Below are 20,987 nucleotides of genomic sequence, written 5' to 3' on the forward strand. Positions count from 1 at the left end.
CATCTCCATAACTCAATGTTGAAACAACCCCTCCACAAATGTCATTCCAATTGTTGATCCAAGAAATATCAGCAGGCCTACCTGAGTCTGCCCCTCGATTAAAATTCCACCTCGGAGCAATGCTTGCGGTCCAGAAACATCCTCTAATACAGAGATTTGTGGAAGGAAGGGCAATGGAACACTTCCGGTATTTCGCAAGAAAAAATATGTTCATACTTCGGCTCAGAATAAAATATTTTAGACCCAGCCCAATTTCAAAATGGTCCATGATAGGTCCGGCCCATAATAAAATGAAGATCAACTACCCTGTATGAACTCAGAATTTGAAAATACAAGTCATTCAAATGTAGCAAAGCAAGACGAGCCATCATGTTTATTAGATTGCATATTTTCATATGATTGATCATTGATCGTAATGAAAACTACATTCTGCTTAAATACGAATTAATTAGTCAATAACCTTAAAAGGGGAGCCAACAAACATGTAATATCACTGATTATCTTTTTACAGTATTCATTGCCACATTTGCAGAAAATTTACAGGATATAAAGCCGACAATGAAAGCTGAGATAAATGATAAAGTGTGGAGGTTTTGGCTCAATTATGCAGCAGAACTGCTGTCTGGTATATGCTGTCCAGACAGGGATAGTTCTGTCCGGACAATGCCTACAACAGATGGATTTCTATACAGATATGACAAATTACTGCTGCACATACAGGAGGAAAGATACAATAATATATCTTCAGGGAAGCAAACATAGTAGTGCGAAGAAGCTTGAAGAAATTTTTTTGCTCGTCTGCAGAGGTTTGCTAGCTCAGACCGAGGGAGCCAATGAAAGAACAAGCAATAAAAAAAGTTAAAGTATATTGCTTAGCTTGGAGTGCCATCAGTGTTCGTCTTTTCTGGACTTGGCATGCTATCAGGCTTTGAGGTTGCGGGGCACATATAGGCAAATTGACAATAATGACATTTCCACTGCTCTTCCTCAGGAACGAAACTAGCTTCTCGCTCTCCCAGCCAGAACTCCAGACAGCGCTGTAACTGACTCTTGAGCCAATCAGGATCATAAGTGAAATGATCCTCGGCAAGCACTGAATTATCCTTTTGCAGCTCGTATCTGCTCAAAAGCAAGTAAGCAATTGAATGAATTCCTTGCCATAACATCTTTGTAACTGTGTTCTTTTTTCTTTTCTTTTTTTGCTGTTAAGACTGTTCTTACATGTATCAGCATCCCAAATAAACTTTACCAGAAGAACATTTCATCAAATCAAAACTTTATATCTAGCTATTTAAAAATTGGCCAGATGAACAATATCAGCAACCATTGAAATTTGGAAACAAAATCTGCGGGAAAAAGAGGGGTGCTGTACTTACCTCAACAACAGCTGCTCATGAGCAGGGAGAAACATGCTGCATGTGTTTCTAAAGAATCTGACTACGTCGTTGAGGGTCTGTACAGCCAATATGAAGCAATCAAACACTAAGGCATGAATTGCAATTATCACTTACGTGAAAATGCCATGAATCTTTGCTTCTTTACCTTTGCAGGAAATCCTGAGCTTACGGTGCTCAAATGAATTTCTTCACATAATAAATAATAAGGATCCAAGGAAAAGAACTCGAAAAACTGTCTGGACGAAAATTTTTCAGCAACCAAACTGTCCCACAAATACTTGTAGCACATTAACTGAAGCCTGCCAAATAAATGTGATTCATCATGATTCATGAATACTTGTATTTCTTTGTGCAACCACATACATAAAGCAGAATAATAAATCTCAATGCTACTCTTCTTCTCATATGCAAATCCCATCACTTTAAGATAATGTCAAGGTTAGTTGAAAACATGCTGATGGTTTCATAAAAAAAAACAGTAAAACTGAAATTGAGAAAAGTGCATACCTTCCATTCCTTCTTTGTGGTTCAGCGGGAAGTGTATCTCGAACACGAGTTTTTGTGTCCACGAGAACAGGACATCTATTTGTCTCTGATAGAGGCAGTCGGATTTCGTCCATCACTCCAACCAGCCACACACCTTCCACAAAGCCTATTCTGATTTTACAGAAAAACATAAACCAGTCAGCAAAAATTTGGAAGAAAAGGAAAAAAAAATCACAGAAATTACTGAAATATAATCCAGGCTAAGCTTAACTTCTCTAATATAAACAAATAAACCATCTAACACCAAGAAGAAGAGCATTAACCGATGATGAAGCTAATGCCCTTTCAATGGAAAAATATGTTCAATGTGGTTGCTGAGAGCTAAGAAAACCATGAGAAATCCAAATAACAAACAGTCCAACTTACAGAGGAAGCTCACGCGTTAGTCCTTCGAACTGTAATTGATTGGCACCAGTTATGAAATTCAAAAACTTCAGAGCCCAAATATCTTCGGCAGATTTAACTCGAACTTTAACTTTTTTAACAATCTGCCAGCAAATAGAAGATCATATAGCTGCACATAGTGCATACAATCATAAAACCAAGCACAAGTCCTATACAATGTGTAATTCATTAGTGCTTAGAAGCTTAACGAGAATATATCATCATAGAGAATGATGGACAGTGCCCAATTACAAGCAGCAAAGAAACCATTTTAAAACTTCGTGGTAAGAGTCATGAAAATGAGGGCAGTGTGCCCATAAAAGGAAACCATAGAATTTCGACTCATACCTCTTCTTCTAGTTTTGCGTGGCGAACACTACCTGCTTTCATAGCTTTGTTGACTTTCCGTTTGCCAAAGAGGAGACTGAACTCCGTCTGTTTTTCACACCATTCCTATGATCAACATAAAACACAAATGAGAATATTTTCTTTCTTCTACTCTTCAATGCTTACAAAATATTAGAATTACATCTAACAAATATTAAGGACATGAACCACTAATTTTAATGTAAAAGTACATTAGCTACTCAAAATTCGACTTCTATCAGCATGCATTGAAGCATATAACACATATAACATATAACATAGATTGAAGCATCATGAATCTGCACATTAATTCTGCAAAATAAAGCAAGTTGACAAAAGTGAAACAAAAAATTATCCCAAAAATGCCTTACTGTGTTGGTGAAATCGGTGACAGACAATGCTCTATTCTTTCTGAACCGTTGCAGCAACGACTCAGGCACTCGGTTCCTCTTCTGGGTACCACCGAAATCCTCAATATCCGGTCGTGAGCAACACGACAATCCCCTCTTAGAAAGGAGAGTAATGGAGCTGACACACCTGGCATTCATCTGGAACTGAGAGGATGGAGAGGGAGAACAAATTGAAGGAATATCAGAGGAAGAAAAAGAAGACCGAGTAGCCGCCAAAGCTGCTTCAAGGAGAGCCATTTCTTCTTCGCTTACGATCTCGATTGGGATCGTGGGATTGTTATTGGAGGTTTGGCGGTTATGGGGGGAGTCGGAGAAGGAAACGGACTGTGAATCGCTCATTGTGAGCGATTCAGTTGAAAAATGAACGTTGGGCACGCCGGGTCTAAGGGGTATGCGTGAGTCGTGACTCGTAAGATTTCAGACCCGTTGGAGCGGCTCCGTTTTCAATATGATGCTCATACCAGAGTTATGAATAAAAAACAAAGAGAGAATAATAGCACAGCACATATGGATAAAGCCTTGTATTTGGCCCACTAATAACATGGGCCTGTGATGGTTATCATCTCTTCATTTTGGCCCAACTTCAATGTCCACAGTCTTACCCCATTGGAGTGGCCGGTTGGACACAATTACACAAACCGACAAAGCCCCATCTTTATGTAGTCCAACTTTTAAATCCAAAGATTTTCGGGAGGAAATTATTCGGGTGGGACCGTGGGAAGGAATTTGTTCTTGCAAAAATTAGTACGTGTTGCCAACTGTGAAATTAAAGAAGAAAAAGTCGGAACTTTTGCTTACGTGGCATTCGCAATTTATGTTTTTCCTTTCATTTTGCCTTCTCTGAGAATAAGCCAACAGAATCGCTAGTCTTTCTGTAGAACAAGATATGGAAATCTGTCACGCTTATGATCCGATATTTCTCCACAGACCTCAACTGTGTCTACACAATCATCTGCCAGCAAACCCACTAACTCTGCATGGAAGACACCTGTCTCCTTTCTTTCTCTCCCCTCACCTCTTCATAAACTGCTCCTCTCAACTCTCTTAACCCACTCGGAACAAATATCAAACACCTAACAGGCACTAGGAGAGTGAAGAGAGGAAACAATTATGGGATACAAAGCGACTCTTTTGCTTTTACTACTTGTGGTGGGTTATGGAGTGAGTGTTTCTATGGGGTATAGAGAAGAGGGTGAGGAGGAGTGGGGCTCAGGAGAGAGGGAAGGGAGAGGAAGAGAAAAGCACCCAGAAGAGGAAGAACCGTCGTTCTTGTTGCAGGACTCAAAGAAAGTGTTTAGAACTGATGCAGGAGAGATGAGGGTGGTGAGGAGCTTTGGAGGGAGAATTGTGGACAGACCTATGCACATTGGGTTCATTACTATGGAGCCTCAGAGCCTCTTCATTCCTCAGTATCTTGACTCAAGTTTGATCATCTTCATTCGTCTCGGTATAGAATGCTTATTCTCTCTTTAGTTACATTTGTGTCATAGTTTGTGAAAAGTCTTCACTGAGCACAGAAAAGATAAAAACATTTGATATTCACTCATATATTATCTTAGCAGACGGTAAACTCTGCTTGTTAGAACACTGAAACACTATTAAGGAGTTTGTATTTGGGGAGGAACTCCTCATACTGTTTTGTGCAGAACATCATTCATGAGTAAATTGTGATAAGCTAAAATGCAATTTGGAGTTTTAAGTTGGCATATATAGGATTACTCTGGAGACTTTCTCTGGTGTTTGACGTTTAAATAATCACGGATTTTATTTTGTTTTGCAGGAGAGGCAAAGATTGGACATATCTACAAAGATGAACTGTCGGAGAGGCGAATGAAGCCTGGTGATATATATCGGATTCCTGCTGGTTCTGCATTCTATATAGTGAACACAGCGGAGGGTCAAAGGCTTCAGATCATATGCAGTATTGATCCATCTGAAAGCTTGGGCTTGGGTCTCTTCCAGGTACGTTTTAACCATTTTCCAAGTAACTATACTGCAACAGTTACTACAGGTAACGGAAATTATCTGAATCAACCGTTTAATTCCAAGAAATTGTTTTTTATCATTGCAGTCTTTCTACATCGGTGGAGGGTCATATCCTCCATCTATTCTTGCTGGTTTCGATCCTGAAACACTCACAAATGCGTTTAATGTAAGTAAGCATCATATATTCAACACAAACTATCTCATTTCTTGAATACGATAATTTAGTTTTGACTGCGTAGATTATCACTTGTTTCTTCTCTTATTCTTTATGGACTGTGTTTGAGAAACTAACATAATGTTCTCAAAAGGTCACAAGAAAGGAATTGGGAGATATCTTTACCAGGCAACAAGGAGGTCCAGTTGTATTCATTGGCGATTCTCGTGCACCAAGGGTATGGTCAAAATTCCTTCAACTGAAAGAGAAAGATAGGCTCCAACCCCTGAAGAGAATGGTGGGTTCTCACCAAGAATCCATAGAACAAGAAGACCAAACAAAATGGTCTTGGAGAAAACTCTTGATCTCTATATTCGGAGAGGAAAACAGGAAAAAGGGTGACAGGACTGGTAAAGCCCCCGACTCCTACAACATCTATCATAGAAGTCCTGACTTCAGAAACAGATATGGTTCCAGCATGGCCCTTGACGCATCCGATTACAGCCCCCTCAAACATTCTGGCATTGGCATCTTTTATGTCAATCTGACTGCGGTAATCAACTTCACAATTCTCTAAGGCTGTATTCTTAACGCTTTTGAGATAAATAATGTTTCACAATCACCTGCATTTGCATTCCAGGGATCAATGTTGGCTCCCCATGTGAACCCAACTGCAACAGAGTATGGAATTGTTTTGAGAGGAAGCGGTAGAATCCTGCTTGTGTTCCCCAACGGTTCGTCAGCCATGGATGCTAAAGTAAGCGAAGGCGACGTATTCTGGGTGCCAAGATACTTCGCTTTTTGTCAAATTGCATCCCGGACAGGCCCGTTCGAGTTTTTTGGATTCACAACCTCGGCACGCAAGAACAAGCCTCAGTTCTTGGCTGGTTCAAACTCACTTCTACATGCTCTCCAAGGCCCCGAGCTTGCAGCTTCACTGGGCATCAGCGAGGACAGGATTAAGCGCTTCCTTGAATCGCAACGTGAGGCCGTTATATTGCCTTCAGCATCAGCAGCACCTCCAGAGATGAAGTACCACAAGGAGGAGACGGTGATGCCAAAGATCATCAAAAGCTTTGAGAATGATATGATTATGGGGTTTGATTAGAGAGGAGTAGGGTAGTGAATAAAATGGGGTATAGATGAGTTGCAATTTGTTCAGTTTCCACTTGTGTTTTCGTTTAGTGTTTGTTCATGAGTTGTTTTTCTGGATGTGAATAAACTTGATTTCTCATTCCTTGTTTCACCCTGCTTGCTTTTCAACATGTCATAAAGCTTTTTCCATCAAAAAGTACAAAGATCTGCACCATTTTAGCAGGAATTCACCGATGGAACCATTGCTGATGACACAAAGGACGTGATTAATGATAAGATTAAGGTTCTAAATTTCTAATCATCTCATTTCCTCTAATAAAATTCAAATAAATAGGTAGGCATTGTCATAAAGTGAAATTAAATAAGACGACAATCTGTGTTGACAACCACACTAAAATCACGTTGCATTGTTGAGACGGTTTCGGCTACCCAAGTGAAGTCCAACCCAGTCGCCTTAAAAGAAAACAGCAGCTTAATCTGGATAAACGATACCCAGATTGCAATTCATCTGGTGTACTCTCAAGCATCGAATACAGCGAATAATCAATCGATGTTGAAAGTGAGCACCGTTCATACAAAGTAAGTGCAATTCGGATACTAATAGTTTTTGCCTAGAGAAGGACAAAACACGCTTATAGTTCTTGCCCTCTGTCATACTTGTCCCCCCATAATCAAATAACTGCTATCACAAGAATATGAGTTGTTAATAACCACGCAATGATTCCAGCCATATCACCCATAAACACGAATACATTCTATCAGAAAGCCTCCCCAGTTCTGGTTGCTGTAGATGAAGAATGATTGTGGTCAGACAGGTCGCAAATGACATATCAGAAGGTATGTATGAATGTATCAAATTCCCAAAATAATATGAGGACACATCCCCTACCCCCTTATTTTTCACCCAAGCACGCAATCTTTAAGTTAAGAAAAAGAAAAAGAAGAGATCAAAATAAAACAAGTAAATGCAAAAATGACGTGAAACAGGCGCCTACATTAATTACAGATCGCTATCCTTCTCAAATTGAGCATTGGCTGCCTTTTCTGCCTCTTCCAAAACAAATGCCTTGAGTAATTCGACATCTCTTGGCCCTGATTATGTTGAAAGGTAGTCAAATAGAAGATTAGATATTAAAAACTATGTCAATCTTATCAAATCACTTAATTTACCATGTCAGTTGATTGAGAAATGAGAAGCACTGCGTTGGAACCCGTTCCTATCTTACATGTCTAACAACCAAAGCCCAGATATAGATTTCAGTCAGAAATTGACCAGGTTGCATATACCAGAGAGCATGTTTTGAGGGGACCATAAGAATAGCTTTGGCATCACAAGGAACAGAGTAACATTAAAATCCTAAACAATTGCAGTGCGCAAGGCTCCTGCAGCAAGGTGCAGCCTTGACATTGCAATATAGAGACTAGAGAGGCAGTTTTCTGTAACTAAACCCGTGATCGCTAGGTTGCAGTGAAACAACCTTTACAACTAGACCACAAGTTCACCATTAAAAATAGTCATGAGGTACAGACTTGGAATTTTTGTTTTTTTGAAATAACAGTTGGAAATTTCAGATAGAAATAGACACTCTGTAACAGAATACCAACATCAGGAGTTCATCGATTGCCAAATTACATCAAAATTACTACTTCATATTATGTTTTTGATGTACATCTAAAACATAATATGAAGCAGTAATCTATTAACCTGATAGTTTAAATCATATGGTAGAACACAAATGCATACAATTCCACTGATAAATTGTTGTGGCAGCTCTAGACAGCTACCTTCATTTGCCAGCATGATCATGCATGATTACAAGTTCTAAATAAAATTATTTTTCTTTCACTTTCCACTGAATCTACATAGGACAACCAACAATGAAAGAACCAGGCAATGAGCCTCCTATGAGAAGGTCGATGTTTATCTCAGGGTAAAACAGAGTTAAAGACGAAAGAAATTCAAGTCTATGAAGTGACGAAGATACATAGAAACAAATGCAATCATTTCAGAATCAAACCAAAGATAATACAAAAGAAATAAATTCCCTTTATCACCTTGATATTTTGCAACTTCTTCTCCATCATAGAAGAGCTTAAATGTAGGATACGAGTGAATGTCAACTTTGGTACATACAGTTTTGCTTGTACCACAGTGAACTTCTCCAATCTCTATTGCAACTTCTCTTTCCATAACCCTCCCTAGATCCTCCCACAGTGATCCCAAGTTTTTACTGAAACCAAGTTGTCACAATCACGAATCAACATTTTCATAATCAATCGTGCCGACTAAAATCGCAATCAAGGGAAAAATCCATTACCAATGCTTGCACCAAGGAACACAAAATTTCACAAACCATGCAGTGCCTTTCTCCTTAACCTAATAATCAAAACAAGCATAAATAGACAATCAATAAAGTTCCCATAGTACTAGAGGTTTCTACTAACAATTTCATTTCACACCTAGTAAACAATACGGTGGAATATTTGGTGGCTGCCTGCTAATTCTGCAGAGGCAAGATTCAGATTGTGTATCATATAGCAGTAATATAGTTCACAATCTTATTTTTATCTGATTATGATGGACAACTGTTTGCAAGCTGATTCCACTGATAATATTTATCTTGAATTGAAGATAAAACCCATATACAATATAGCCCAAATTTCAGCTAAGGCTACCAAAATCCTAATCGCCAAAAATCAACGTCAATTGCTATAAAATATATATGTGATCGGAAAGACACAGTGCGAGCAAACTTGCTGAGCGATTCACCAGAAAACACATATAATGAGCTCCCACCAAATCCTACTTTGCGTATGCAAATAAAAATAACACTAATCATCCACTTATGAAATTGGGCAAGATTTTTCAATAGGATGACTAAATCTGTATAAACAGACACGAACCCGCAAAATCTACGTTAGAACAAAAGATATTTCTGCAAACAAAGACCAGATTTCAAAATTTAGTAGGCAAGGTTCATCTCCGATTCTAGACGTAGATGAACTGAATTAAATATAAATTTGACGCTCCTTACCTTGTCAGAGAAGATTTCGGTAGTTAGTTCTATCAATTCGGCTTGAGTTTTCAGCGAGATTGAGCTCGTTAATAGAAGCAACAAAAACAATATCGCCCGATCTTGGACTATCATGGCTGCTGCTGCTGCTGTTTTCTCTGATTCTCGAGTACCTTGCAAGGGAAGTGTTGACCGTCGCAGATCTATTTGTTAAATCCAGCTTAATTTACGCGGTTTCGGGTCTTTAGAAGCCCAAGATCCAAGCCCAGTTCCTTTCCATTTCAAGTTTCAACATTAGTTATTAAAGCCAGCCCAAAGAGCTTCTATGGCCCCATTAGCCACCGAATAGGCACAGACATTTGAATGATGACGTTCGGCCCATCTCTCGGAAATGTTTCATACTTCCAAGAAAAATGCCTTCCAAAGCAAAAGACAATGGATCAACACTTTATTCCGGGCTAGAATACTCTTACACGGGTCGAGGAAAGCCACTATTCTGCTTCTCTCTTCGCTGACGAACCGAAGTTTAAACTCGATTCCTTTTATTAACATGTTGCGTTAGTTTTCCGCACATATTTGCCTGACCTAACCCAATAACCAATCAGATTCTATCCTTGAAATTGAAAAGCGAAATAGCCGACTTTTTGACGATAAATTTGCACCAAAGCACCGTCTTTGATGGAAGTCACTGAAGTTAAGGAGTATTTTAGTCATATCGTTCATAGTGAAATATCGCCTGTAGCCCTAGCAGCCAAAATCCATCTCGCCTATAAATAAACGCCTTGCCTCTCAGTCGGTGTTTCATTTTGTGCTCTGCATCTGCGGCTGGGTCTTTGCGAAAGGTCGGCTACTCTCTCTTTATGTTGTTAATTTATTTGTTAATTTCGTGGTTATATTTTACTGATATGATATGGTAATCTAGTAATTGCATTGTGTTTATGTATTTCAGTTGAAGATTTGTCAGATATATAGTTTTTTATCAGTTTTGTTTGCATAGTCGTCTGTCTTGTTACTGTTACTGTTACGTTTTCTGCTGAATACTCTGTTGTTTCTTTACTTTCAGTTGTGAGTTTGTTGTTTGGAGTGTTCGTTGCTTATTCTTGTTCTGGCTCTCGACGATGTTCTTGTTTGATCCTGCTTATATTGTGTTCTGTTAAGATCTAATAGTATCTAAATTTTATATTCTTATATGTTCACTTTCAGTTTTCCTGAGTTGAATTGTGATTTGTAATTTGATGTAGCCATCCTTAGAGTTCTAAAATCTTCTTCTGGATGCTTTCGATTTTTTGGATATCTGATTCCGTCCTAGACTTCTTGGACTCTTAGATCTTTAATATGATTTCTGATTATCTGATGCATTGGATTTTGACTATTTTATGTACTCTTTGTTATTAGGTCATATAGTTTTCACGACAGATTTTTCAGCTCTTTTTCGTTCCCCCGTGTTGTGTGATCCTTGTTTTCTTTCTTTCTTTCTTGTGCTGTATATTTAGTGTTTGATGTTCTGATATGGTTCTTTTGTTTTGGTTCTTCCTCATTACTATGATTTTCAGATAAGCTTATGCAAAAATCCAGTTTTCTCTATTATTTTATGTATATACTTTGTATTATTTAAGTTGTGATTTTAAAGTGGATGGTTTTGAGATTATATATCTTTTGTATAATGCTGATTCTCTCAAGTATTATCCATAACAAATATCATTGCTGCTATCCAACCTCTTTTTTCACAGGGTTCCCCTTCTATGGAATGTCTTTTGTGAAGTCCAACACATGGACAATTTTTCCCCTTTTTCTCTTTAAGCCAGCTTAGCTCAGAGGTCAGAGCATTGCATTTCTAATGTGATAGCCATCGGTTCGATTCCGATAGCTGGCTTTCCTTTGATCATGTTGTCTTTTTCTCTTGTTGAGCTCCTGGATTGAAAATGTCAGTGGTTTCTCTTTAATAATTGCTATATGTAGGGGCTTTTCTAGTCAGATAGCGTATATCTTGGTTAGTGAATGTTATTAACAAGGTGTTGACATAGCATGTTTGGCATTTTTTTTCGTTTTTATGTTTAAACATCTAGCAGGCTTGGGAAGTTTTTGAGGAGTTGAAATATGGTCGTGAAGTGTTACTTCTTGGAATGAAGTGCATTATGAATTTTTTGTTCTTTCAAGAAGATAAATGAGCTGTCAATTGAATTGTGTGTATGTAGTTCACTTGTCTTTTTTATCAGTTTTATTTTCATGGTCATCTCATTAATTTTCTGTTGAATACTGTGTTGTTCTCTTTCCTTCAGTTGTGAGTTTCTTGTTTGGACTGCTAGTTGTTTTTTCTAGTTCTGGATCTTGAAGCTGTTCTTGCTTTATCCTGCTTATATTTTGATCTGTTAAGATCTAATCGTATTGTCCGACTTTTATCTCGATGTTTGTTCACTTGCTTTTCCTGAGTTGAATTGTGATTTGCAATTTGATTTAACCTTTTCTTTCATCCTGAGAGTTTAAAAATCTTCTTTTGGCTGGTTTCAATTTATTGGATATCAGATTCCGGACTAGACTTTTTTTATATTGTAATATGACCTTTTTTTTTATTGTAATATGATATTCTGATCATAGTTACCAGGAACGGTGCTACCCCCCTCGTCCCCCGAACTGGGACGCACGTCCCGGAACGGGGTACAGTAGCGACCTGGGACGCTCGGGGACGCGACCCGGGACGCTCAAATGGGTGTCCCAAAATTCTTTCAAACCACAGCCAGATCAAAGAAGGTGAAAATGCTGGGTTTGTTGTAAACCTTGACTCCATCTTGTTCAGCTTCATCATTGGGATCTTCTTGGTTTGCGGCTGCCTCTGGAATGGTGAGATAGAGGAATTGCAGTGAAAGGGAGAGATAGAGATGGAGATGGAAACGGGAGATCAGGAAGAGAGAGAATGTGAGACAGTGAGAGAGAACGTGAGTGAGAGATGAATTTCAGTGAAAGGGATAGACATAGATCGAGAAAGAGGCGAGAGATCAAGAAAAGAGAGAGTGAGACAGCGAGAGAGAACGTGAGTGAGATAGAGGATTTTCTCATTTTCATTTTATTTTATTTTTCGTTCTTTTTTGATTATTTGGATTTTTTAAAGTGTTGTTGGGCTTTAAAGTGTAAGTGGATGGATATTTGGGCTTAAGTGATTTCAATTGGCTTTATGATTTTTTTAAGACCTCTTTGGTGACTTGGGTTGGGTTTATAATCTAATTGGATTATTATCTCTGTAATTCACTACACATAAGACATTAGAATTCCTATATTTAATATATAATTCAATTCACTATTTTATATTTTAGTGGTGACCCGAATAACTTTTTAAACCGTACCACGTTCCCAATTAGCGTACCAATTAATCCTACCCACTAACGTACCACAAATCATACAAGTGGCGTACCCCGTTCCCGTACCCGTACCACGAACCGGAGCGTACCGAGTTCCTGGTAACTATGATTCTGATACATTGGATTTTGACTGTTTTATGCTTGCCTTTCTTATTACGTCATAATAATTCTCACAACAAATGTTTTTGACTTAATTTTTTTTTTGTTCCCCTATGTTGTCTGATCCTTCTTTTCTTTCTTTCTTGTGTTTGATTTTCTGAAGTGGTTTTTTGGTTTGGTTGTACCTTCTTTTTTGAGATTTTCAGATATAGCTTATGCAAAAATCCACATCTTTCTATTACTTGTTGTATATACTTTGTATTATTAAACTTGTGATTTTGACTCTAGTTTCAGCCATGGGTAAGGAGAAGACTCACATCAACATTGTGGTCATTGGCCATGTCGACTCTGGAAAGTCGACGACCACTGGACACTTGATTTATAAGCTCGGTGGCATTGATAAGCGTGTCATCGAGAGGTTTGAGAAGGAAGCTGCTGAGATGAACAAAAGATCATTCAAGTATGCCTGGGTGTTGGACAAACTCAAGGCAGAGCGTGAACGTGGTATTACGATTGATATTGCTCTTTGGAAGTTTGAGACTACAAAGTACTACTGCACTGTCATTGATGCTCCTGGACATCGTGACTTTATCAAGAATATGATTACTGGTACCTCACAGGCTGACTGTGCTGTCCTCATTATTGACTCCACCACTGGTGGATTTGAAGCTGGTATTTCCAAGGATGGCCAGACCCGTGAGCATGCATTGCTTGCTTTTACCCTTGGTGTGAAGCAAATGATTTGTTGCTGCAACAAGGTAAATTCTCTGATCTATATAAATCATTTTATGTAAATTCTCTGTTTTTGGCTAATTGTTTTCTAGCTGGTCTATATGTAGATGGATGCCACAACCCCCAAATACTCAAAGGCTAGGTATGATGAAATTGTGAAGGAAGTTTCTTCCTACTTGAAGAAGGTTGGTTACAACCCTGACAAGATCCCATTTGTTCCCATCTCTGGTTTTGAGGGTGATAACATGATCGAGAGATCTACCAACCTTGACTGGTACAAGGGCCCAACCCTCCTTGAGGCTCTTGACATGATCAATGAACCCAAGAGGCCCTCAGACAAGCCCCTTCGTCTCCCTCTTCAGGATGTTTACAAGATTGGTGGTATTGGAACTGTTCCAGTCGGTCGTGTTGAGACTGGTGTCCTGAAGCCTGGTACAGTTGTGACCTTTGGTCCTACTGGACTGACAACTGAAGTTAAATCTGTTGAGATGCACCACGAGGCTCTCCAGGAGGCCTTGCCAGGTGACAATGTTGGTTTCAATGTCAAGAACGTTGCTGTGAAGGATCTGAAGCGTGGTTTTGTGGCTTCTGACTCCAAAAATGACCCTGCCAAGGGGGCTGCCAGCTTTACCTCTCAGGTCATCATCATGAACCACCCTGGGCAGATTGGAAATGGCTATGCTCCAGTTCTTGATTGCCACACATCTCACATTGCTGTTAAGTTTGCTGAGATCTTGACTAAGATTGACAGGCGATCTGGTAAGGAGCTTGAGAAGGAACCAAAATTTTTGAAGAATGGTGATGCAGGAATGGTGAAGATGATTCCAACCAAGCCTATGGTGGTGGAGACCTTCTCTGAGTACCCTCCTCTTGGTCGTTTCGCTGTGAGGGACATGCGCCAGACTGTGGCAGTTGGTGTCATCAAGAACGTCGACAAGAAGGATGCATCTGGTGCCAAGGTCACCAAGTCTGCTGCTAAGAAGAAGTGACTCATGGGAGTTCACGGTGGATCTTCGGTTGAAGTCTACTTTAATAAGTGTCTTTCAGACACATTTCATGTCAGTACTGTCATATTGGGTTGTTTGTTTCGTTTTACATGTTATGGTTTTGTGCCGTCATTGTTGGGTTGCCAGTCTGAGAACTGGGTACTTGACAGGCGGTGGCACAGCTTATGGCATGGAGTCTTGTTTTTAGAGATTTTGTAGTGTCAATTTACTGTTTAGATTACCATCCCTGACTCTGAGTTGCGTTGGTTTTTCTCCCAAATGGCTCAGAAGTTTTGTCGTTTTGTCCTATTATCAATGTTTACCACTTAAATTACTTTATATTGATCGCCGTACGCAGCAAGAAAGATCATGCAACTACTGAAGATGTTACACTACACGCACATACTATTCAAACAATTTGCAGCTAGTTTTCGTCCAGGAATGTATGGATAACATATCGCACCGGCTGACGTACCATATGTGACCTCACAAAATGGCTGCAGAAACATGTCTGAAATCCCAACCACATAAATGAACAAACAATAATTAAAAAGAGAGAACTATGATAAGCATCAAGTAGTTGTCCACATGTAGGGGTGCCTAACTTCCATTTATATAGGCGTAGCTGGCTCATATAACACTATTTGTACTCCCGTCAACAATGAGAATTGAGAAGCATGAAAAGTTTCACTACGCAGGAGAGATGGCACCATTGCTCGTGTCTGAGCGATGGCATCATTTCTCCGGCATAGGAAACCTTGCATGTACACGACTCTTCCAAGGAATGCTGGCCATTCCTACCTTAACCAGGCAAATTTTCTTCCTATTCTCTTTATATATACCTACTGCCTCTTTGGCAGAGCGAAAGTGGAAGCGAATCCGTTCCACTTCCGCTATGCGAAACAACAGAACCAGCGGATCCATTAGCGCAAAAGAAACTCTCTTCTTTTGCAGTGGAAATTCCGCTGCAGCTTCTTGTTTTTTTTATTTTTTAAAGTGTGGGTCCCACACTTTTATATAAGATATTATTATTTAATGATTTAAATATAATTATATTTTAATAAAAAATATAAATTAATTATAATTATGCATTTATAATTATTATAACAATAAATTTAATATTGAAATAAAATAATTAAAATTTAAAAATACAAATAAAATATTTATACTTTAAGACTTTTAATTTTAATACATAATGATGAATTAAAAAATACAATAAATGTAAGTTTAATTAATTTGATTAATTAAAAAAATACTTAAAATTAATTTTAAATATAAATTATATTTGATTAATTAAATTAATACTTAAAATAAATTTTATAAGAATTATATTTATTATATTAATTTTAATATAAAAATAAATTAATATTATAATACTTTATTTCAACAGTTTTCCGCTAGCGTCAATTTTTAGTTCACCAAACACCTCACAACATATTTCACAGTTTTAAACTCAACATATTTTTCACAACATTTCCACTGGCATTGAAAATCCAATTTTTCGTTCTACCAAACAAAGCCCTATTCTTTTGCACCTGGAAAGCATTAGCTATACCTATACCTAGGGAAATTTACGCAGCCAACAAATTCAGGTCACTCAATGGCACCATCAACATCTTTGCTTAGATTACCTAGGCCACAGGTTTCAAGAGAAATGCCCAAAATTGGGCAAAAACAAGCAAGCAGAATGCCCATTTCTGGCAGAGTGTCATCACTCGCCCAAATGAAGAGAACCGCTGTGACAGCAACAGATCTACGATTAAGATTTCATCAAACCCAAACACCAGCACCCCCTGGCTAGCAACATTAGATATATTGTGTGGTCGATCACTAACAAGCCTTACAGTACGCGTTTAAATAAACATAAACAAGCATCAAATCCTCATGTCTTTTTTTACCCCAGTCTACCATTCAGATTCTGGTAATGCAAGAATCTAAACAAGCTGCATCAACAGCAAATTACCATGACCCCTCAGCACCCACTGTTGGATTCTCAAATGCTTTATATCCCCAGAATGTCTTCAATGAGTAGGGCGGTGAAATTGTAACCCCCTCCTCTGTGATTTTTGCTATCTGCAATTTGTGAATGCTAAACAAATTAGATAACCAAAAAAAGAAGACCAACCGCTATATGGATATCATCATCATCAAAGCCTCTGTCAAAATGGTTTGGAGTTTACATTAATTCGTATGTAAATAATATAAAACAAAATTTAAGCAGAAACTCAGGTTTACAAATCATCCACAGACAAAGACTCTTCGAGAACCACACGAGTCATGCAAACAACTTGGAAAAAAAACCTTCTGCTCTGTCAAGTTTGGTTTTCAAACAATAGATTATAGATATAATTAAGCCCCTTTTTTTAGTAGTTAAACAACACTAAGGAGCGTCTCAACAATCAATGCAATGTAATAAAAAAAAAATAGTGCTTCAACGAAAATTTTAAGAATATTCTAAATTTCATAGGAAATCAGTTATTAACCCAATTTTTCCAAGCCAGAGAGTATATTGGCATAATCTAATTGATTAAATGGACCCAAAAGGCGAATGGAGACTCAGAAAAACCCATGGTGATTCAAATGCAAAGGCGCAACTTAATTAATCAAACCCCAAAATCCGCAATAATTCGGACTAATTAACTGTCAGGCATTGAAGAAATTTCAATCAACCAATTAGATTGAATCCCATCATATTCCAAATACAGCAGAACCTGCAGTCAAAAAGCATAACACATCAAACCTGAAGCTTGTTGACAGCAGATCTATCACGATACAGTAGCACACGCATGCATTTCTCCAATAACTTCACCCCATCTTCAAAACTCAAGTCCTCACGCCACTCATCACGAAGGATCGGCCGTGCAAGATGATTTCCAAACCCAGTCGCCACATGATTGTCCTCAAAATGCACACCTATCATGGAAACCTGTGGAATTCACAAAAAAGAACTCAAGTGTCAAATCCTTAAACTGAAGGTTGCCTACTGTTCTTGTTAGGAAGTCCTCAAAAGTGTCGAAGATAAGAATTAGCTTCTCAATGAGCACCAGGTACTATAATTGAGGCTTACCATGCCAAGATACTTCTGCCCATTTTTCACTCCACCAAGCACCAGCGAATTCCACAATGGATTAAATTTGTTACGCCTGTTATACATCACCCGAGTCAAGTAGTTGTGCACCTCTTTTGGCCCCAAAGAGTTCCCATCATCCCACATATTATCATACAGGCTGCAAAAATCAGAAACTTAAGATCTAACCATAGAAGCCTCAAGAGGGAATAATAGCCATCACCCCTCTTCTAAGAAAAAGAAACACCCTCTACCCTTCTCATTTTTCCTTTTTCACACCCTCAACGAAAGGGAAAAAAAAAGCACAAAATAGAGAATTCTAATAAGCCTGTTACTGCATTTTCTCTACCCCGACAGGTCCGACACTTACATGAGCTCGTCAAGGTACCGCAAAATCTCCTGGAAATCACTTATTTCTCCACTTGCACCTAGCAGAGAGTGTTTCCCAATAGGCTTCATCCGCTCCACACTCTTGTAGCGCAGAGTGGACCCATAAGAACCTGTGAATAAACAGACAAGTCACAGACACAGTATTGGATAAACTGTCAGTGTTGTCACTTATATCTCTAAGAAACATAGAGCATCATAAATAAGAAAAGTGGATTTTCTGTGAGATCCACATTTAAATAATCAAAAATGGTTAATGAAAAATGCTAAAGCAGTGGGGATAAGATACCTTCAATAAACACATATGTGTAACTGATACCATTAAAAAGAAAGAAACGAAATGAAAGCATTCAAAGAAGGAAACAAGAAGACTACTAGGTCATCAAGGTAAATTGTGTGTAACAATAGATACCAACTTGAGCTCTTTTGAGCCATTCTATTCAGATTTCTACATATTGTGATAAACCCTACCGACAACCAATTCGTTCTTCAGTCCCCACAAAAGAAATGAGAACCACGGAGAAGTAAGATCAGGATGTTGTGAAACCCGATAAACAAAGCACTAAAGGCGTGAGTACACAGTTTGGACAATACCTGGTAACTAAAAAGGTTAAACAACTCCTTTCACAGCTGTTTGAACCCCACAAAACAAGCTTGAATGAACAAATTCCTGACAGCGACTCTAAAAACATAGGTAATAGGTTCTTTGAAAACAAGAGAAAATAAATGAAACAGAGGGCTTAGAATAGCTTCCCTTCCTTAAATACAAAGCATTCTGGACATTTTGTTGGCAACAACCAACTGGAATGCAAAAGGATTCCATCACAACTTATTGATCACGCTACAATGTTGGCAGCTAATATGAAGAGGTAAGAAGTCAAATGAAAGACAGCAAATATATGCACCCACAATAACTAGTATAGTGTTCATGGTGACCTATCAAAACTACAACTGGATGATCAGAAAGATTTATTTCTTTTTATTTCTAGATGAAGTGAGACAATAAGCTTTTCAAGCAAGCCTAATCTCAAAGCTCCATACGGAACAACAGCTTGAATTCTTTAAACCCATCTTTCAGCCACTAAATACTGTAGAAAAAAACAGATGAACATGTTGCACGGTGATAAAGTTGCAAGGGTGCACCTAGAGGTGACAGGTTCAATTACTAGTAAAAGCCTCCCCACATGATGTAGTTCTGCATACATCCTGTTTATCTTTGACCCCACCCACTACAGAAGCCTTGTGCGTGGGAGTCGTTTACCCCTTTTTTTCTAATACTCTAGAAAAAGATCTACTGTACATCAACATAAACAAACTTCATTCAATCAACATGATAAAAAAAATATGGGCAATGCCCAGAAATCCATGTTTATGTTAAACTTATTACATTTACTCTTACGCTCTTAGCTGCTAATTTTAATTTTTAAAGCCAAACTTAAAATCCAGCAAATCCCTTGAGTACCAATCAGTCAGGAACATAAACAGTAACCTTACTTATAAGAAGCCGCTCATACCAGTATACCACAAATTCACACCACGAAAGGAAATAATCAAGTTTAAGAGCCAAATATAACCATTCTTAAGTTCGTTTGAGTGCCAGTTATTTTTAGTGGGCTTCTAAGTACTTAACCCAATCAAAACATATTTTACACGAATAGGCCATTTGAGTGCCAGTTATTAATCTGTAAATACAACGAAAGAGCCCCATACATTAGTGTTTTCTTTCATTTTCCATCGTTCTCAAGTCAACAGAGGCAAATACAGTCGCGAAGCCAAAGACGCACAATAAAAAAGGAAAAAAAACAGAATCATACCTCCCATGTCAGCCGCCATCAAGATCCCATCCTTGTATTTGATGGAAACTACGGAAGTGCCTGTGACATATGGAGACCTACCAAAAAAAAAGGAAACAAATTGAAAATTAGTCGCAGCAGATGAAGAACAAACGCGTGATTTTCAGATTTCAAGCACATATAAAGAGCGTGAGTTAGGGGAGGGCTTACTGGGTTCTCTCGGACGCCGAGTTAGAGGCAAGTAGAGACTCCATTGACGAACGTGATCTGGCCGAGGAAAAAGAATAGTAATGCGGGTCAGTGAAGAATCCCCAGTTACGCAGCCTTCCCTTCTTTGGGCACAAGAAATCCCACAATGCGATTGCTATCACTCAGGTTAGTTACTGGGTCGGGCCTTATATCCGTCCATGGTATCTACAAACGATCGCTGGAAGTACGGCCTTTCAACTGTTAAAGAATGAAAGATACGATTCAATAGGCCTGACATGAAATTGTATTAATTGGGCCGACTCGTGCACAATTTTACGCCCACGATCGTCTTAAATATGGCGGCAATTAATCAGGGTTTTTTTTAGATTAATTTGATATAAAAAAGGGTCAATAAATGTTTATTAAATTTAACATTTTTAGGGAATGAATATGAAGGGTGTATCAATAGTTACTCTTCCAGTGTTTGTTTTAGTGTGGTAATAAAGAGTAATTGTTCGTTATAGTATTTGATATAAAGTTTAAAAAATGAATTTGTTTTTCATTATTGTAAGGAAAAATTTTGGGAATAGATGTAGGATTTGATCCCTTTAGTTCAATATATCCATAATGTATAAAAATGTCATCATTTTTGGACTTTTGTCTTCTATCAAGAATGTTAGAATGATACCCAAGGACCGACCCTAAGTGTGGACAATATTTTAAATAGTTTGGGCCAAAATTTTTTTGGCACCTCCATCTCCTGTTCCTCCAACTAGTTGCCCTAATTGCTTGGTTATTATTAATTCTTATGATTATTTATTTAGAATCACATTAATGCCCTTTTTTGAATTTTTTTTTTTTGAAGAGGTAATGTAACATCAGCCGACGGGGCCCAAGACAAAGCCTTATGAAATGTCCATTTTACATTATCCGGGCCGTGGTGGTGGACAGTGGACTAAGGCCCATATATTGACGGCCCCCTTGGACGGGAAAAAAAAATTTAAAACCCTGTGGGGCCATTTGTCATGA

The 20,987-nt window shown here is 38.3% G+C and overlaps 5 protein-coding genes and 1 non-coding gene across 7 annotated transcripts; 3 read left to right on the plus strand and 3 right to left on the minus strand.

The window, feature by feature from the left end:
• Nucleotides 1-461: 461 nt before the first annotated feature.
• Nucleotides 462-3,542, minus strand: LOC120002204 (exonuclease V, chloroplastic-like). Its single transcript, XM_038850846.1, has 7 exons — nucleotides 3,065-3,542; nucleotides 2,676-2,780; nucleotides 2,310-2,431; nucleotides 1,905-2,054; nucleotides 1,543-1,696; nucleotides 1,377-1,453; nucleotides 462-1,119 (listed from the first exon to the last, which is right to left on the minus strand). The coding sequence occupies exons 1-7, from the start codon at nucleotides 3,440-3,442 to the stop codon at nucleotides 873-875; spliced, it is 1,233 nt and encodes a 410-aa protein (XP_038706774.1). The 5' UTR covers nucleotides 3,443-3,542; the 3' UTR covers nucleotides 462-872.
• Nucleotides 3,543-3,847: 305 nt separating this feature from the next.
• Nucleotides 3,848-6,449, plus strand: LOC120002203 (vicilin-like seed storage protein At2g28490). The gene is made up of 5 exons (XM_038850845.1): nucleotides 3,848-4,550; nucleotides 4,884-5,065; nucleotides 5,175-5,255; nucleotides 5,398-5,796; nucleotides 5,884-6,449. The coding sequence occupies exons 1-5, from the start codon at nucleotides 4,214-4,216 to the stop codon at nucleotides 6,349-6,351; spliced, it is 1,467 nt and encodes a 488-aa protein (XP_038706773.1). The 5' UTR covers nucleotides 3,848-4,213; the 3' UTR covers nucleotides 6,352-6,449.
• Nucleotides 6,450-6,659: 210 nt separating this feature from the next.
• LOC120002205 (protein disulfide isomerase-like 5-1) lies at nucleotides 6,660-9,549 on the minus strand. Its single transcript, XM_038850847.1, has 5 exons — nucleotides 9,374-9,549; nucleotides 8,657-8,715; nucleotides 8,394-8,569; nucleotides 7,334-7,430; nucleotides 6,660-7,122 (listed from the first exon to the last, which is right to left on the minus strand). The coding sequence occupies exons 1-4, from the start codon at nucleotides 9,485-9,487 to the stop codon at nucleotides 7,339-7,341; spliced, it is 441 nt and encodes a 146-aa protein (XP_038706775.1). The 5' UTR covers nucleotides 9,488-9,549; the 3' UTR covers nucleotides 6,660-7,122; nucleotides 7,334-7,338.
• A 492-nt stretch (nucleotides 9,550-10,041) lies between these two features.
• Nucleotides 10,042-14,861, plus strand: LOC120002120 (elongation factor 1-alpha). 2 transcript variants are annotated; one of them, XM_038850720.1, is made up of 3 exons: nucleotides 10,042-10,194; nucleotides 13,093-13,562; nucleotides 13,644-14,861. In XM_038850720.1, exons 2-3 carry the CDS (start codon nucleotides 13,101-13,103, stop codon nucleotides 14,523-14,525), a joined length of 1,344 nt encoding a protein of 447 aa, XP_038706648.1. In that variant the 5' UTR covers nucleotides 10,042-10,194; nucleotides 13,093-13,100; the 3' UTR covers nucleotides 14,526-14,861. The 2 variants fall into 2 exon arrangements, with proteins under 2 accessions (XP_038706648.1, XP_038706649.1); XM_038850721.1 differs by having other exon boundaries at nucleotides 10,047-10,194; nucleotides 13,099-13,562.
• TRNAR-UCU lies at nucleotides 11,153-11,225 on the plus strand. Its single transcript has one exon. It is a non-coding gene; the product is annotated as a tRNA-Arg (tRNA).
• A 1,385-nt stretch (nucleotides 14,862-16,246) lies between the features above and the next one.
• Nucleotides 16,247-20,139, minus strand: LOC120001581 (proteasome subunit beta type-4-like). The gene is made up of 6 exons (XM_038849960.1): nucleotides 19,980-20,139; nucleotides 19,791-19,867; nucleotides 17,960-18,089; nucleotides 17,590-17,749; nucleotides 17,263-17,448; nucleotides 16,247-16,595 (listed from the first exon to the last, which is right to left on the minus strand). The coding sequence occupies exons 1-6, from the start codon at nucleotides 20,021-20,023 to the stop codon at nucleotides 16,482-16,484; spliced, it is 711 nt and encodes a 236-aa protein (XP_038705888.1). The 5' UTR covers nucleotides 20,024-20,139; the 3' UTR covers nucleotides 16,247-16,481.
• Nucleotides 20,140-20,987: the final 848 nt, after the last annotated feature.

Source organism: Tripterygium wilfordii, chromosome 7 (genome assembly GCF_013401445.1).
Source record: "Tripterygium wilfordii isolate XIE 37 chromosome 7, ASM1340144v1, whole genome shotgun sequence".
Lineage (NCBI taxonomy): Eukaryota > Viridiplantae > Streptophyta > Magnoliopsida > Celastrales > Celastraceae > Tripterygium > Tripterygium wilfordii.

Coding starts and splice junctions, on each gene's coding strand:
- LOC120002204 (XM_038850846.1), bottom strand. CDS start 3,442: ATGAGCGATTCACAGTCCGTTTCCTTCTCCGACTCCCCCCATAACCGC. Junction 2,781..3,064: donor TCACCGATTTCACCAACACA/GTAAGGCATTTT, acceptor TGTTGATCATAG/GAATGGTGTGAAAAACAGAC. Junction 2,055..2,309: donor CTAACGCGTGAGCTTCCTCT/GTAAGTTGGACT, acceptor CTGTAAAATCAG/AATAGGCTTTGTGGAAGGTG.
- LOC120002203 (XM_038850845.1), top strand. CDS start 4,214: ATGGGATACAAAGCGACTCTTTTGCTTTTACTACTTGTGGTGGGTTAT. Junction 4,551..4,883: donor GATCATCTTCATTCGTCTCG/GTATAGAATGCT, acceptor TTTGTTTTGCAG/GAGAGGCAAAGATTGGACAT. Junction 5,256..5,397: donor CACTCACAAATGCGTTTAAT/GTAAGTAAGCAT, acceptor TGTTCTCAAAAG/GTCACAAGAAAGGAATTGGG.
- LOC120002205 (XM_038850847.1), bottom strand. CDS start 9,487: ATGATAGTCCAAGATCGGGCGATATTGTTTTTGTTGCTTCTATTAACG. Junction 8,716..9,373: donor CCGAAATCTTCTCTGACAAG/GTAAGGAGCGTC, acceptor TTTGATTATTAG/GTTAAGGAGAAAGGCACTGC. Junction 8,570..8,656: donor GTTCCTTGGTGCAAGCATTG/GTAATGGATTTT, acceptor ACTTGGTTTCAG/TAAAAACTTGGGATCACTGT.
- LOC120002120 (XM_038850720.1), top strand. CDS start 13,101: ATGGGTAAGGAGAAGACTCACATCAACATTGTGGTCATTGGCCATGTC. Junction 13,563..13,643: donor TGATTTGTTGCTGCAACAAG/GTAAATTCTCTG, acceptor GTCTATATGTAG/ATGGATGCCACAACCCCCAA.
- LOC120001581 (XM_038849960.1), bottom strand. CDS start 20,023: ATGGAGTCTCTACTTGCCTCTAACTCGGCGTCCGAGAGAACCCA. Junction 18,090..19,790: donor GATGGCGGCTGACATGGGAG/GTATGATTCTGT, acceptor GTTTATTCACAG/GTTCTTATGGGTCCACTCTG. Junction 16,596..17,262: donor CTGCTGTCAACAAGCTTCAG/GTTTGATGTGTT, acceptor CACAAATTGCAG/ATAGCAAAAATCACAGAGGA.